Below are 17,730 nucleotides of genomic sequence, written 5' to 3'. Positions count from 1 at the left end.
GATTTCTGCTGCAGGGGCTCTGTGGGCCCAAGGCAAAAGAGATCAAAAGAAGACTAAACATTCACAAGGTCGTGTTCCTGAATGTCCTTCAGAACCAGATCCACTGAAGAAGAGAAACTCCTGTTTGAATAACACCAGCCTAGATGAGAATCAGGCATCAGAATGATGGTGCTTGAGAGTCCTTTCAGGGAGGGGAAAATCCCTTCTCTTAACCCTGAAACTGCAACACAGGAACAGAAAAACTTACTCCATCCAGAGCAATTGCCCTGACATTTCCAAACTGATCAGCCCTGGGGAGAAGCCTGAATTCTGTTTCCCCCAAGAGAGATAGTGAGCTCCTTTTTCAAATGATGACACACGGAGGCATTCCTTGAAATCCCAAATGCCTAATAGATTTCTTGCCTAGATCTGCCTTAGCTGCATGGGTGTCAGAAACGTTTTGAAAAGCTTTTCACTCGTGAATAGAGAAGGACTGTCCCCTGGAGTCGTTCTGTCCAAACCCAACACACAGCTGCCTCCCCAGTGAGAAAAATCTGGCTGGACCTTGAGGTCATGGACATCTATGAGAGCCTCAGGAACACAAAAGTTTGGGCTAGAAGATACCCTGGTAGGCCATTTGATCTTCCTACCCCACCACAGGAGAATTTAACCTCTAGGGATTTAAAGTCTGTAACTTCCCAGCCACTGACCAATGCTGCCATCCCAAGGAAAGATTTCCTTGGTGTCCATCCTGAAAATTCTTTATGCCAGTGTAAAGCCATTGCTTCCTTTTGGATCCCAAAAACCTGGGGTTTTGGAACTTTCTGTGCTGTCAGGCACTGACCCCCTGGAGAACATTGCTTTTGACCTGAGCCTTTGGAGAAGGTTTCCAAATTTAAGTGATGAAGTTAAAATCACGGGTGTGTGGTTAAATAGAAGTGTGTGCTTTCATGTGGTAAAAGATTTTAAATTTAAAGGTTTTATAGTATAGTAATAAATATGGAACCAGATGGAGGATTTTGGGTGGTGTATTTTTCAGTGTTCATCTTCCTTCTTCTTCATGGGTTTCAGGCAGTAATTTCTATTTAGTCAATCAGTGTCACACTAAGGGTCATGGGAATCTAGTTATTGAGTTAAAAGTATAAATAATATAGGTGTTAATTCTCTATTGGACTGTTTAGCTTTAAAAAACCTTGTAGCAGCTGGATCTTCCTCCATTTTCCTTGCTTCTAACAGGTAGCTAGAAGTGCAGTTAAACACTCTGTACTTTTTAATAAGATTTAATAAACAACCAAGCCCCAACACAAAAAAATCCGTTTCCATCACGTATTTGTTAATCCTAGCTCTTAATAAAAACAAAAAAAAAAAAACCCAAAGACTAAAACAAACCACTAATTAAGTAGCACAAAACTCCCACCACTGTTACAACTTCCTGCCATATCCAAAGTGAAAGAGGGCAAAGGAATTATTCACCTCTGTGCAGCAGTCTAGAGCCTTGTCTTGATTTACCTTCTCTGTGCTGAACAGTCCCACCACAGCTTTTCCTCTCAGGTAATTTTTGTGCACTTCAGGAGACGCCTGTTGCTCTCTCTTGGAAGAGTCCATCCATGCATCTTTTCATTCCCAGAATTTCAGCCAAGCTTTCACCCCTGCTGTGTGGAGCAGAAGGAATTTTTCCTGCATTTTGTGGCTCGTGCATTTGTTTACCCCACATCCTAGCGTGGTGTTGGCTTTTTTTTGTTTTGTTTTGTTTTGTTTTGTTTTGTTTTGCAGTAGCATGACATTGAGTCACATTCAGTATGTGATTGACTGTGTAAGCCCTGCAACCTTCTCTGAAGATGCAAAGCACTTGCAGGATGAGACAAACTTATCCTTTCAGTCTGGCAATCTCCTCCTTTCAGGCAGCTCCAGAAGACTTGGGGGATAATTCAGCCCTATTAGTTTCATATCTGGCAAGCTGTACACGAGATTTCACTGTCAGTTCCCATTTCTGTGTAACAGCCCAGCTAACTATAATATAGTGCAGTGGATCTAACACCACTGGTTCTTGGTAATTGAGCTTTCCATGAAGGGAATGATTGCAGAAGGGAAGCTAATTAAAATTAAAGAATTTCCCTTAATTATTTTATGGCATTTGCCATAGGCTGGTGGTTTCATAGTCCTCGTTGCTTTTTTTTTTTTTTTAATCTCCATGTGAAAACAAATTTGGTTTGAAATAAAGCTGGGTGAGACAGCATAGGAGAGTGAAACAGAGGCTGTGCAAGTGACAGAGTTGTTTGGAATTTTTGTGGAAAGCAGCTTGTGGAGTCATAGTGAGGGCTTAAGACAAGTCCTTGTTGCATGCTGTCCTATGAATGTTTTTCTGCATCTTCATGAATCCTGATGGATTTGATAAGGAAGAAAGTTTTAGGAGAGAAGAAAGTATTTTGGAAAATTTCAGTTCAGACCAATTGACTAAAATGAGAAGGCTTCAGCAAAACACAAAAGTGTTTGTGAAAATTGAATCATCAGCTCCTTTTCCATTCATAAAGTATTCTATGAATGAATTTTAGGTTGCTGTGTTTGTTCTTGCAGTCTGTCAAAGGATGAGGATAAACTGTGGATTGAGAAACACTTATTACCTGCAAAACTGGTTCCCCTTCTACCTGTGTGTTGCTAACAGTACCAAAGACAGTCAAAATAGGATGAAGGAGAAATATCAAAATTATTTTTCCCATGTCTATGTTTGTTCTTTTAACACCCTTTACACTGTTTCATAAATAATAACAGCTTATTCCATTTAATTATAGTTTTTAATGAGTTCCCCCATTGAACTCAAACATTAGCACAGCACTGCCTTAGCACAGTTTGTAGAGAACTAAAAGAAAATGCTAAAATCCCCCAAGTCTGTGCAATTTGATTTTGTGTTAGTGTAGAATATTTTTGGTGTTACTAGGCCAAAGTTTACTGTCCTGTTTTTCTCAGTTCTTGTTTATACAAACCTTCTAGAAGCTGGTGGAAATTACATTCATATAAAGAGTTAATTTAAAATCTTTTTCCAAAATCAGGTCTTTGTTTCATGAGAAATTTCATCATGTTTGTTAAATTTATGTTTTTTATCTTTTTTTTCTGTGCTGGGAGCTGGGTCTTGGCCAGCAGCAAGGCAAGTGATGGGTTTAGTGTGCTGCAGATCAGTCAGAACAACTAGTCAGGATGAAAAACTTGGAAGACATCCATTACAGCAGCCTATAACATTAATAGCATTAAAAATCATTTTCAGACAGATCAATATGAATCCTGTTTGCTCTGAGCCTGAGGGTGATTGAAAAGAAAGGGAGCCTTGGGAACAGAGGGAGTGAAAACAGAGAGTGTAACATCTTATTTTCATCAAGTGAACACAAAATCTTTGAAATTCAATTCCATTTGGCAGGATGTTTGCCAGCCCTGAGCAGCACTCTGATGCAGAGGAAATCTGGCTGAGTTCTTAGAGATGTTTTCACCAGGATTGGCCCCCCTGAGTGATGGGTGTCATAAGAACTTGATTTAAATGATAAAAGGGAATGCTGGTTGTGGGTGGGATTTAGATCTCCTTTTTTATTTTTTTTTTTTTTTCAGACAGGCCAGCTGAAATCTGATTTTCCCTTTAGACAGAGATCCCACAGCCTGCAATACTTGCAGGAGACAGAGTTGCCCCTGCAGCCAGGGAATACAGGGAGAATACACATTTTGCAAACCAGACAGAAGCTAATCAAGCTGAGTTTAATTAAAGGACTTTATAGGGTATTAATAAGATTCTTGGCCTCTCATTGTCCAGAATCTAATATTTTTCTTAGTTTTTACTTTATCTGCATGAGAATAAATCTTGTCTTAATGGTTTATCATAGCAAAAGAAAATACAGGTACGTGTATCCTCTCTTCTGGCATAGTAATTAGTGCTCACCATAGTTATTTGCAGAGTTTTCAATGGCAAAAAATGGTATTGGTGCAGTCTTCATTCCATATTAGTGTCTGAACTTAATTAGAAATCCTTCTTCCTTGTTTAATGAATTAAATGCATTAGCATGTATTAACCCATTTCATCGTTGTTTCTCTTTGTTTTCCCAATTTTCGTTCCTGCTGGTTTGCCGGTCAGGCTGGTGGAAATCTAGGGATTGTCTGAAATATTCCAGTATTTGAAAACTTAATTTTGTTGAATATTAGAAGAAAAAACTGGAAGTGTTCTAAATGCAATATTCCCCTTGTCTGTAAAGGGAAATTCTCAGAGAGTTTCCGAAACAGCAGAAATGAAAATTCCTGCTCTGGTTTGACTGGGGGAGGCTGGGCAAGAATCCAAATTCCATTTTCCAGCTTCTTATCCCTGGGTCTGTTTCACCATCAGTAGCAACTGCAGTGAGGGTCAGTAGTGGCTCTTTGGAGTCAACCAAAGGACTGGAAAACTGGCAAAGTTATTTCTTTTTTTTTTTTTTTTTTTTTTTTTTTTTTTTTTTTTTTTTTTTTTTTGCCTAAATTAGCAAAACCTGCTAAAAACTAAAGCATTTCTTTCACTTCTCCTTGCCCACAAAGTCTTGCTGCTCTGCACAGCTGCAGCTTTATCTGTTTAAAATGAAATCAATTTCTATTCTCTGGGTACTGCACAGGTCACAGTCATGTTTTTAATTACCAATTAGCCTTCCATTAAGGAAATAAAATGAGGTTTATGTGCTGGTTGTCAGAGGTCCTTATATCTGCCTCATTTCATGTGTCCTGTCTGCTCAAGCAGCAAGAAACCGAAGAGAAACTTATTCAGGGGTAGTAAACAAAGCATGAAAACCTTTGTCCCACGAAAGGAAGGATGGAGCCTGAGAAGAAGAACCTTCAAGGACTTTTCATTTTTCATCCCCTTCATTTGTGTTTTTCCCTGAGCACTGTGAACAGAATGTTAAATATGCCCTTAAGTTACTCATGGAAAGAAAAGGTCACACACAGGTAACACACTCTATCTCTCTGTCCCTTTCTCTCTTCCTTTCATGCACACATGTTGTGTGTTCGTATGAATGTGTACAGAGAAGCCCCAAACTTAGAAGATTGAGCTGTGGGACCAATTTATTTGCTGAGAAATTTCAAGAGGGAGAGGTTATAAATAGTCATAAATTCAATTTATTTATAAAGCATTCCCTGTCAGGCATCACTGCACAAACAATTATAAAAGAATTGTAGTAGATTAAAAACATAAATTAGAGCGTCCCAAAATGTGCAGGAGTGATGGGATTAAAATGCATTTGACAGAGATGTTTCAAAAGTGGGATTTGGTGAGATGGTCAGATTTTCTGGGTGGTCAGTCAGAGAAAAGTCTGTGAAAACAGAAGTCCAGGGCCAGATTTCTGCAGGGGCTCACTTGCAGCTCCAGCTCTTAGCTCAGTGGCTGAGAGGGATCCACAGAGGGTCTAAATAAACTGGGTGTGTCCATGGTTTATTGAGGAGCCCGAGCTGGCTGAGATCTCTTCCCAGGAGAGCTGCCCAAATCCTCCTTCCTTTGGCTGCTGCTCTCTTCTGGAAATGTGCTCAGGGTGTGGGAATGTGCTCCTGGGGGAGAGGCAACACCAGCCCTTCTGTCACATGGCTGTGCAGGTTTGGGTTCCCATTGCAAGGCAGTTTAGGGAAATTATTTTTATTATTATTGTATTATATATTATATATATAATTTTATTATTATTACATTATTACTATAATTTTTTAGTGTTACCTGAGAAGTCGTAAAGACAATGTGGACAATTCAGCCTACAGACAAAATCAGCAGCAAAAATTCTCCCTGGTTAAGACACTATTTTAGTCTAACCTGGAATGCACTAGAATGATTCAAAACTTGTGAGATCAGAGATTTTTTGAAAAGTAAAAAAAAAAAAAAAGATGAAAAAATAAAAACTGAAAAAGGGAAAAAACAAAACAAAACAACCCCACCCATTAAAAAACAACCAAACAAAAAAAACAAAAAAAAAACAAAAAAACCCCAAAACAACAACAAAAAAAAAAACAACAACAAAAAAAACACACACACAAAAAAAAAAAAAAAAAAAAAAAAAAAAAAAAAAAAAAAACACAACAAGAAAAGCCAAACCAAAACCCAACTTTCTGAGAGCAATGATTCTTCATTAACTTAAGGGTATGGAATAGAAACCTTTCACATCTCTTATCCATGTGGGGATTGTAAAAATTCTTTGGCACATAGAAAGTCTCATTGTGGGTATATTTTCAAAGGAACTCATTATCCCCATGCTGAGGTCTGTTGGGAATTCAGTCCTTCATTTTGAAGGCAAATTTTTGGTCATCTTTTTGGAAAGATGACTGAATACAACCATGAACGTTTCTCAGTGTACCTGTTCATGTGGCAAGTTTAAGTTTATAGTTTAACCATAGTTTATGGTTTGTCTAACTAGAGATAAACCATAGTTGCCATAAAGGTGATTGCAAGCACCTAAATTGTCAACTCCTGAAATCATGTAATTAATTAGAAATTAATAAATCTCATGGGGACAGGATTACTTCTTTTTAGCAGTCAGATGGTTGGGTTTCACCTTTGTTAAGCTTTGTGCCTACCACTAAGAATTTTAGAGACTCATTGAAAACTGATGTCCTGAAAGCACTGATTGTGTAATGATGCTCAGATTAAAGTGATACCATGATAAGAACTCCAGAGCTGCCCCTCCTAGGACTCAGCTCAGGTGGTGCAAAATACTAAAATCAGTAGAGCTGTTGTTGCTGAGGTCAGGTAGGATGCTTCCAAAAGCAAATGTGTTTGTGTATCCTGCTTAGATGATGCACTGTGGAGAAGACCTTTTAGAAACTGTCCTAATGAATCATTATTTAATTAGCTAGTTCTCTAGAATCCCTCCTTAAGTGCAGATAAATACACACACACAGTTCTGTCTGGCAACAAAACGCTCGACACTTAGCATGGTTTTAAAAAGATTATTAATGATTTTTAAAATTAATAAGGTGGAGCACTGAAATGCTTTATGGCTGCTGGACTTGTGTGTTTTGTTGCATACGTGACTGAGTGCAGACACCTGAGCATGGTGGGCAGCCAATTTCTCACTTGTTTGAGTCATTTTGGGAGCTGGATGAGACACACGTGCCTTGTGATGATCTATTAGGTACAGATGTTGTGCTGGGGCTGCTCTGATTTAAATGGATGTTTCTGGTAGCCTGGTCTTGATCAGTGGTTGGTAGAGATAAAAATGATGGGGGTGTTTCTAATGGCTGTGTTAACCTTGGGAGAAGACACTGGGCTGCCTCACTGCCTCAAAAATATATAAAGCAAATCAGTAAAAGCTTCTTCCAGGGGTGAATTTAATTCCTAGGCATGGTAACAACACCTTACCACCTTTTAATTTCTACCCAGAGATGCTAAATGAGGCTCTCTCACTCATAAACCTTATGCTGCCTTTTTGCTTCCTCCTAGAAGAGTAATCTGTTATTAGTCTGATCAGAATATAAAGAGACAGTTCATTTCAGTTTAATCAGAGTAGTGGACCAAAACAAAAACAAACAAACAAAAAAAATTCTTCTTTGCCTCTTCAGAGCTGTTCATTTTGGAATATTTGTTCGTGGCCTGTTTGTATGGCTTCAATTCTTGGTCATGCCAAAGAAAATCTGAACCCATAAGGAACATATTCTCTGGATTTGACTCATATATAGTCAGGATCCTATTGTTCTATTTCAGTTAAAAAAAAAAATTAATCTTGAGCAACAACACCCAAGAGATTTCTGCTATTGCTAGACAAAGGCAGTAAGGAAACACAAGCATTAGACATTGTCTAATTGACACCAGAGTTAAAATTTTAAGTTTGAATGGATGCATAATCCTTTATGTGGATGCAGAAAGGTGTTTGCTTGACCATCTCTATTATGAACAATGAGACATCCCACTGGGAAGCATTCATGTACTATGGAAAGGAAATATCAAATTTTTTAGATTATTCTGTGCACTAGTGGCACGTTTAGAGTTATAAAACGTGCATACAGAGTCAGAAAAAATACAGGTTGAATAGGGATTTTTGTAGGTTGTCTAGTTCAAATTCTATCTCCACTTCAAATTTAATCAAGCTGTTCAGAACCTTCTCTAGTAAAAAGGTTTTAAAACAGTATTCCTATTGGATTGCTAGCCAAATGTTATTGGCGTGTCATCCCTTTCTGAAATGTAAGGCTCCCAATTATTACATTATTGTGTATACTTGGGGCTTGTTTTCCCACTCTCTGTTAGTGAAAAATGTAGGTGAAGTGATGATGAATCAGAACAGCAGTGGCATTCATCACCTGTGTTCTGGTTTGAGTGAGCACGTGGCTGACTGGACAGGAAATTGTGTTTGTACAAGGTAAGGAGCTCAGAGGATTGACCCAATCCTAGGGTGACTTTATGATGATTGTATCCCCAATTTTCTGTTCTCTTCATGCTGGATGTGAAGTTCTGCACCTTTAAGACTGGATCTGAGAGTGAAGGGGGAAAAAGAAGTGCACAAAAATCCACAAAAAGGGCATTCTGAATTTGCTATCTCTTCAGAACAGGGAGAAGTTTTATTGTTTAATATTATCCATTTGTTATGCTTGTGAATACTTTGCTTGTTAAATAAACAGGGATTTTTTCCCACTTTTGTCCAAGGAAATCTTTTCCTAAACCAGTTGGGCCACTTGAATTTTCTTTCTAGAGGGACCCCTTTGGAAGTTTCCTCCCAAATTTTCCCTAAACCAGGACAATCCCCATCTACCTTGGCTCTGCATTACAACTGGACTCTGACACACAGCACAGTTCCACTAAACCTGTAAATAAATTCAACTTGATCCTTGCCAAAGTGCTCTGAGAAAAACAAGGACCTGAATGCTGCAAAAAAAGTTATGCATGAGGTATTCATTGATTTGCCAAGGAACTCCTGAATATAGGGCATGTGTATGAGGCCTGTAATAACTTAAAACTATTTATGTTCTCTCTTCTATTCATTTCAGGGGAAGTTCTTTACATACATCGTGGGCACGTTGTGAATTATCATAAAGTACTAAAGGCTGGCTTGTGCTATATTCCTGTTTTATGATTGCCTCTTTCAGATTAGTGAGAGTTCTGTCTTTCATTTATTCTTGTGTTGGACCCCTCTAAAGCAGATGTATGTGAAGGAATCCCCCATTTTCCAGGGCTTAATTAAAAGTTGAGATTTCTGCAGTGCTTGTTATGGATTTAACTCTGCTCATTTGAAAGCCTGACTCTGTCTTTGCCTGGAGTGAAGGCAGTGCTGATCATATTTGGAAATCAAACCTTTCAGAAGCCCTTCTGAGTTCTGTTTACAGAAATGTGGGGTAATCTTTAGTCACCCACTTTCTTCTTTGGGCTTGTTTTCTCAGGTAAAATCAGACAGTGTTCTTCTGCTCTAATTTTGGGGATATTCTTTTGGGGGAAGTGTAGAAGGGATGCTGTGTTGTAGGACCAGAAATAGCAGCAAGTGGAGTTATGTTCAGTATGACATCATCCCTTTCTCTCTATTAAACAGATATGACCATTTGTTTCTGCAGTGACAGTAGTTTTAAGAAGAAATTGAAAAAAAATCCAAACATGTTCTGTTCTTTATTTCCTCATGCGCTTGTATATTTTAATGTGCACTTAGCTGAAAATGTCTCCTGAGTAACTAGGCATACTCAGAAGTGAACAAGCATTGTGAACAAACCTGTTTTAACAACTTCTTTATTGAATTGATCCTCTAAGTGCACACATGTGGCTCTTCCTCACTGAAGGTCACAGTTAATCACGTTAGCAGTCGTCTCCAGGTTGGCATATTCACACAGGGAGGATATCTGTATCCCAGATGTGAGGATAGCCTGCAATCCCAGAATCATAGAGCCTCTTTTCACAGAGTTTCTGGGCTGTCTTTCCCAGGATTGCAGTTCTATCTCCTTGTTTTCCCTACTAGGGGAAGGTCTGAGTGCTCCCGTTCTGATTTGTGTCTTTCAGAGCCTATTTCCATAAGCATTGCCAAAACATCCTATATGGCAGAGCCTTGAAAATACTGTTTTCCTTGGATATCTGGCTATTTGCATTACTGAAGAGATGTATTCTCTTACGTTTAAGGAAGCTTTAGGGAATAATAATGCAGGCTCAGATGTAACTGAGGTGAAAGGGGCAGCCCCATAAAGGTTCTGACTGTACAGTGCTTGTGACTCGTTATTTCAAACATATAAACTGTAGTTTTTGAAACATGGTTTGTAACAAGCTGATCAGAGTCAGCTTGGAGAGAGAGACAGCAAAGTCTGAGAAAACATTTAGTGACTAAATTTTACATTGTAAGCTCTTTCCACTGGTGTGTATGAAATGCAAGAACCTGACTGTGGTTTAATCTTTCTTGCAAAGAAAATGTTGCAACCAAGCAGTGCTGCTGGATGGATGGATGGATGTTTAGAGAGCTGGGATCAAGATATAGTGAATCATTCTGATGACCATTTCTCAGAAATAGCACTGGTCTATTCACTTTCTGACAGGAGAAAAGCCTTATGGCACTCTGGAGTAATTTCCTTGGATTTCCTGTTTTCAGGCTCCTTTTACGAACCCACGATGACATTAGCTACAGTTTAAAAATTATAAACAAAACCAAGCCTATGACTTCTTTGGAAGACACGTGGGATTAGAGGGGTTTCACACATAATACAGTAATCCTCTTTTGGTAATATATCTCAGAGCCTGAACAGTAAATTAATATTTGTTTCTTTGTTATGAGTAAAATGAGGTACGGGTTGTTTCTTGGCAGTGTTACTGCTGGCTAATCTATCAGCTAAGGTAGCTGATACTTATGTTCTGTATCTACAAAAAAAATCCCAAAACAAAGTAAAGCAGGGGTACAGCCAGCCCCAGAACATGTGTGCTCCAGTGACTGTTCTGCTTTGTAAAACTTTTATTCTTCCTCTTCTTCCAGTCATAATTTTTGCTGTTTTTTCTTTGGTTTTCAAAACATTTATGTCCCTATTGTCCAAAGAGGAAGCTCCTGCTTTGTAATTCTGCAGCCTGCAGTGTGCTTCATGTGCCTCAGCCACATGACCATAGTTCCCATTTCTAAGAGGCAAATAAAAAAGTCCTGTTCCTTCTATCTTGCAGCTCCAAAGTTCCCTCTGTTTTTGTGCTGTGGTTGGGATTAGTGTTTCAAGGGGCAATCTCCTCAGAGTCCCATAAAGGTAGTGCTCAGCTCCCTCTCTCCCTGTCAGCAGGGAACTCTCTCAGAGAGAAATACCAAAATTTGTCTAGCTTGACTTCTTCTAAATTGTACCAAATTAGCTTCTCAGAGAGGTTGGGACCATGGATATTTTCCAGTGCTGTGTCCCTTGGGAGATTGAAACACTGGGCTCTGATCTACCTCATCTGTGAGAGCAAAGCTTCAGATGAGCAAGCAGAAGTGCAGATGCCCATATAAGAGAAATAAATTCATCCTTCTGTGGCTGCTGAGGGTGAGAGACAGTGTTGTCACCTCAAACCTGTGGCAGGGAGTGGCTGAGTCACATCCCTGCCCTCACTGGGCAAGGTGGCATCAGAACTGGGACTGCAGTCCACATTCTGGAGAACCCAGTTATGCTATATCATTACTGAGTTATGCACTGTTCATAAAGGCTCTTTAGTTTTATAGTACAGGAAGAAAAGGGGACACCAATTATTTAGTAGGCTTTTCAAATTCTTCTTGAGCCTGAGCAGGAGTAACTTTCTGAAATAGTCTTGGAGCAGCTGCACTGTTTAATCTCAGCAGTATTTTTCCTTCAGTTTTAGACCCTGAAATCATTAATTTAAGTGCAGAGGATCATAAAATCTATCCTCTGCTCAACATTCTGTATCTTATGTTAATTTCAGAAGCTTTTATAGCATTTTATTTTTTTATGGATCTTTCCACCTTAGCTGAAGAACTGTAAGGAATTTATTCAAACAGCTTGTAGTTGTATATATCTATATATCAATGTATAGATGTATGTACATGCACATGTGTGCAATGCTTTGGCATATTATTACCCCATAACATGGTTCAACAAGCAGCATTTATTACAATAACAAAAAGTGTCTGTGGTCCCACAGGCATCTTTAGAGACAGAAAAGGTATGAGGCCCCTAAACCCAGCCAAATGGAACATGTTAGCTGTTGATATATTGTCTACTCTGTGCAGCACTAAATATTTTTAAAATAGTAATTAAAAAGGAAAAAAAAAACCTGTTCAATGAAGTTCCTGGAGTGGCAGCAGTGTTTGTCCCTGGAGCCAGTGTCAGTGTTTGCTGTTCAATCTCTGGGCACGGGATCAGCCTCAGCCTTTCCACTTCACCTGTCCTGCCCACCTGCTTCCTATGGCACCTGGAGCTGCTGAATGAGCTCCTCCACATCCCCTTGGACCATCTCAGCTGTGGCTCCTAGAAGGAGTTTTGGGGCCAGCAACATTTTGGGCCCGTGTGTGTTTATAGAGGGAGATGAACTGAGTGTACAGGGCATCCTCAAAGGCAGGATGAGGAGTAGTTTGGCCCTTTCTGTGAGAGGGAAAAATACCTTGCCAACAACTGTGCTAAGGCTGAAACTGGGAGTGAGAGAGACTATTTATTGGGTTGGGTTGCCATAAGAGAAATCTTTGTTTCCATCCTCAAAGGGGCTCATTTGTCACTAGTCCATCCCAGACACAGCAGTCCCTGCTCCCATCCTCAGTTCAGGGCAGGTTCTTCCCTCTCAGAGCCCATTTTCCTCTTTCTTCAGTCTCTACCCAGGCTTCACCTTGTCCTGTCAGACACGGGGCAGTGCTCCATGGCACTGGAGGTGTCTGTGTGGCTGGATGCTGCTGGAGCCATGTGGCAGCACAAAGGTGCAGGGCAGATGGAAAGACCACGGTGGCTTCCCATCATTCTGCATTTCTTTTGGGCTCTGCTTGAGAGATTTCACAACTGGCTGGTCCTACATCAGAAATGAGTGCATGGAGATGGATCACCTGGGTCTGTTTGGCTGTGGTTTGTTCATCAGAACTCGTTCAGTTCTCAGCTGTGGCAGGAGGGCCACTGTCAGTCCCTCCTAGGAGCATGCAGGGCACTGTGGAGCTCTTTCCTGTGCTCAAGCCCCTGCTTGGACTCCTGGGTGCAAGCCCTTGCTATTTGTAGAGCTGGGAGCACAGAATTGTATGCTGTTGTTTCCTTTTCTGAGTTCAAGGGAAGGGAAATCCTTTAGTGTGCTGCTGTGTCTCCATCTGGGACAACGACAGACAAATCCTCTGCTGTGGGTGTGTTCAAAAGCTTTCCTACTGGATCAGATAACTGCAGAATGACACTTCTTCTTTTTTTAGGTATTTCTTGTGCTAAGCACTGGGGGATACAGCAGGCATTGGGAAAGCATTGTCTGAGGGAAGGCAGCAATATTTTAAAGCACAAACATGTGCCTGCTACTGTCAGATGGAGTTTCTCGGTCGGTTAAAATATCATGTTAATGTAAACTTGCAGATGAATTGGCAATTGCTTTTTTTTTTAATCTGAAGGCTTCCAGTAAGTTGTTAATTACCTGGAGCTAAATGGAAGATATTCAAATGGGCAGCTGTCAAATGATGGAATTAATTCTTTTGTAATCCTGCTCATTCTACATTGCTGTATAATATAAAAATGTCATACGTGCATTTAGCTGGACAGAGGAACAGGGCAGTTACAATTTGGAGCTGAAAAGAAAAATAGTGACCTGTCTGACTTTTGTGCTGGATCTCCTTTAAGATATGACAGGAATGCCTGGGACATTTTAATTTGTATTTATCCCAGATTTTATTTCTTCAACGTGAACTTTTAATAACTTTGAAGTTTAACCTTGTAGTGACTCGGTCTTCTTTTGCTGTCATCTCGTTTTCATGTACTTATCTCCCACTCAGCTTGCCATGCAGCACTTGTGTAGTGATTACCTAATGCTGCAGTTTCCCTCCTACTTAGGTGGAGATCCCTACCATTTCTGCAATACTGCTATCCTTATTCCACACTGGGGCTAAAAGTCCCGAGGTTGAGAGATGGTGGGCCTATGTACTGACTCCAAAATCCTGTTTCTCGTCCTAAATCAGGCACTGGAAGTGCCTTTGTTTGGATGTGCTTAATTGCAGCCTGCACTTTGCAGGGATATGTACAATTCTGACAGAATGACTAAAAGCCTCCAGCATTAGTCAGCCTGATCTGTGAATCACTTATCACCAATATTCAGCCTACTTATTCCCCAGCAACAGAAAAGGGAATCCCAAAGAAAGCTCAGTTTGTCATAGACATCAGTCTCAGGTGGGCTCCTCTGAGTTTTCCCCATCTCTCTCCACGGTATTACATGCAGCAACGTTTCCTCCCCACGGGAAATATGCTTTGGAGCATATTTAGCCCTCAGTTTCATAAGCATCATGAGCAGCTTCGGTTTTAAGCTTCAGACTTTTGTACATGTAATTGGTATTTTATAAATAAATATGACAAATGGGACGTATTTTATTAGCAATGAGTTACTGAAGTTTGTCATTGTGCAAAGGTATATATAGAGAGATAAATTTTGCTTACTATTAAATATTCAAAGCCTGAGTTACATGGGATAGTTGGGATTTAAAGCATGGGATATTTTTCCTCTGTGCTGGCTTTTACTTTAGGCCAGTGAAAGAACTTGGCAGTGTTTGTTTATCGTTTCTGGAATATGTTTAAACTTCCTAATGCACATGTTTTCCAGATGCTAAAATGAAGATACCTAGCGTTTTTCAGTGTTGGGGTTTTTATTTTTATCCTGCAGTGATGGTGTTGGAACGAGTGATGTTCAATTAATAAGCTACATTTTCTTTTTTTCCAAGGTAGCTGTAAGTGTATTATATAGGGAAGAGAAACTGCAAATGTGTGAACTGCAGTTCATACGAGAAACAATTGTCACAGCTCCTAATGCCAAGTGCAACAAACTAGAATAAGCAGAGCTGGAACAAAATGGAAATTAGGAAGAAGAAAAAAGGAGTGGACTCTGCCTTGAAAGGACGAGTCTGGATGCAGTTCATTCTCGATGGCTGACAATATTTTCCCTGAGGGTTGGGAAGTTCCTCTCCCCTCCTGCTCTGCCAGTCCCTGCCAAGGCAAGGGTGGCAAATTTCAGAATCTAACTAAAGTTTTCTGCCACTTGTAGTGTCAGAGCCAGTGCAAGATGAGGAGCAAACCCCTCTGGGCAGAGAGTGGGAGGGGTGGCAGTCAGTGAGCTGGGGGCAAAAAAAACCATCCTGATCCACGATTTACACTAACCAGTGTCTCTCTTGTTCTCTTGTCTCCCCCAGGAACGAGTGGAATATCTCTTTCTCATAATTTTTACAGTGGAAGCATTTTTAAAAGTAATAGCATACGGACTTCTCTTTCACCCCAACGCTTACCTCCGCAATGGCTGGAATTTACTAGATTTTATAATTGTGGTAGTAGGGTGAGTACCAACAGTTTGTTTTCCAAGGCACTGTCCACATGGGGATACTGGCAACCTTTGGGAGCAGAAGGGTGGGTGAATGCTTTGTTACATCTGGGTGATGTTAGACATTGCTGTCCATCCTGTTCCTCTGACAAACACTGTTTTAATGGTTTACAAGAGAGGGAAATTAAACTGCTCTTTGGGAACCAGGGGTAAAAAGAGAAAGCAGTCCAAAGCTGTTGGATAAAGTAAATTGCCTGAATGTGCTTAACTGCAAGAAAATGCATTTGTTTTTAAATCTGTACGAATATTAAAAAATATCTAATTAATCCCTTAATTAAGAGTTTGATGACACATAAATTCTGCCATCTTGTGAACTTTTGCTGATGAGTCTCATTCTGAAAGATGGAAGAAAAATTTAAATCCTAGGTTTTCCTACTCATAAACAAAAATAAGTTCCTCAGTTCAATTGCACTGCTCAGCTGGTGATTTCAACACTTTCAATTTTGACCCTTTCAATCTTTTAACCTTTTTAAAGACTACTTTTACTATTGTAGATCAAATTGCCACTTTGAAAAGCTGCAACCTTTCTAATTCTCTTATTCCTCTCTATGTTTTTCAAGTTTGGCATTTAATTTATTTGAATAAAAACAAAACAATACACCTTCTGGATTTTCCTCCTAAGGGTTAGAGATAAGCAAGAGATTGGAATTGTGGTTGTTGAAGGGAAGAGGTGAAGGATAAACTCCCTCTGAAGACAAAGGGAACAAGTATTTCTTTGCCTGGATAATTTGCCCCATCCTCCCACCACTTCATTGTTAGAGAGTTTCATCGCCCACAAAAACTTGTAGTCTTTTCACCTCTTTACCAAGGAAACCCTGCATCAGCTCCTAGGGAAAAAGTCAAAAGGGACACTTCTAGTCATCAAAAGCTCTCATAATTTCTGCCCCAGACCAATCTGCCTTCCTGACCATTTTTGTGGTGGCCCCAAAATATTTAATCAGCAAACTGCTGTGTGCTTCCCAATACCTCCCACTTGCCATCACCGTGGATAAGAGTGGGTGGAAGGAGAATTCCCAGTGAGGAGGAGGGAGAACAGGCTGAAACCTATTCTTAGTCTCAAGACCTCTCTGCCTCCACGTGGGCATAAAGCTTCTCCTTACAGCAACGCCCATTGTGCTTCTCCTTTTTCCATACCCACAGACAGAGGATCCCATAGCATATCAGTACCTGAAAACTGGAAAATTCCCACCCCCTTCACGGGTATTGATGTCCAATTCCATCACTGGTTCTGCCTTTGAATGCTCTCAGATATCTCATGTTGCCTAATTTGAAGAAAGATTGAAGAAAAAACTCCTGTGAACGTGATTATTCCCTTTTTATATTTATGAGAAAGGCATTTTAAAGGGAGGACACATTACCTCCACTTTTTCCATTGGATGTGAGAGAGCAGGACTCCAGAAATCACAGAGCAGCATTATATCTAGTTTAAGTACAGTCCTTTTCAATTTTCCTACGAGGGCAGTTAATCAGCAGGACGATATTCAGGCTGAAATTAATTCCCTTGCCAATGACAGAAGCTGCAGCTCTCAGCTCTTCTATCTGCTTTTGCCTCCAGCAGCTCTTAGTCACTAGATGGGGAACAAAAAAATGCAACTGGGGAGGGATTACATGAGTATAGTAAACATGGCCAAGACCCCAAGGTCTCTGTTAAATAGCAACAATCTCAAGTGACAGATTCCACTTCAAGGCCAGATGGGTTCCTTTGATGTTTATCTGTTTAAACTCACTGGTGCAGCACCACAGCCCAGGCTGGTGCACTGCTTTTCCTCTCCACAGCCCCTCTGCAAAGTCTACTTGGTGATACCATCTGTTCCTCTCCTGCCCAGTCTTCTCTTCCTAGGGGCTCTCTGAAATCCCCCAGTGACATTATGTTTAAACTTCAGTGCGTTTGAATATTTTTCCAGGAAGGAAGCCCCATGGAAAAGGTTTAAAATAAATTTTGAAGAGAGAGAGAGGAAGGAGGAAGAAAGCAAGTGCTGATAATGATAACATTTCCTTGTGGTGCCTTTTTCTTCCTATTGATGGAGCTATTGGAGAAAGCTGAGTAATTTGAACACAGCTGGGACAGAGGGCAGAGATTTATTTGGTGTGTGGGGCAAAGGATGGTGTGACTGTGGTAATTGCCATTCGTGCTTGCTCTGCCTTACCAATCATCTTCATTTTCAATGATGACTGCCCTAGCTACAAAACATAGGTTGGGTGGGAAGCCCTTCTTCAAGGATTGTTGCAAGTTAAAAGATAAAAAAAAAAAAAAGGTATGGTTTAGATCTTTCTAATCTACCTATACTCAGTTCACCACATATATCTTCAATAGATAA

At 40.1% G+C, this 17,730-nt stretch overlaps 1 protein-coding gene across 35 annotated transcripts in view; it reads left to right on the top strand.

Moving 5' to 3' along the window:
- CACNA1C (calcium voltage-gated channel subunit alpha1 C) overlaps positions 1–17,730 on the top strand; it is a 458,186-nt gene that overhangs the window by 249,403 nt on the left and 191,053 nt on the right. For all 35 annotated transcript variants that reach the window (XM_088164617.1, XM_088164614.1, XM_088164594.1 and 32 more), the window contains exon 4: positions 15,228–15,367. In XM_088164617.1, coding sequence (XP_088020743.1) covers positions 15,228–15,367 — 140 coding nt within the window. The remainder of the gene's footprint in view (positions 1–15,227; positions 15,368–17,730) is intronic.

The sequence above is a fragment of the Sturnus vulgaris genome, chromosome 5, assembly GCF_052056855.1.
Source record: "Sturnus vulgaris isolate bStuVul1 chromosome 5, bStuVul1.hap1, whole genome shotgun sequence".
NCBI lineage: Eukaryota > Metazoa > Chordata > Aves > Passeriformes > Sturnidae > Sturnus > Sturnus vulgaris.
Note: the sequence above shows the minus strand (reverse complement) of the source record. Positions and strands in the feature narration are given on the sequence as shown.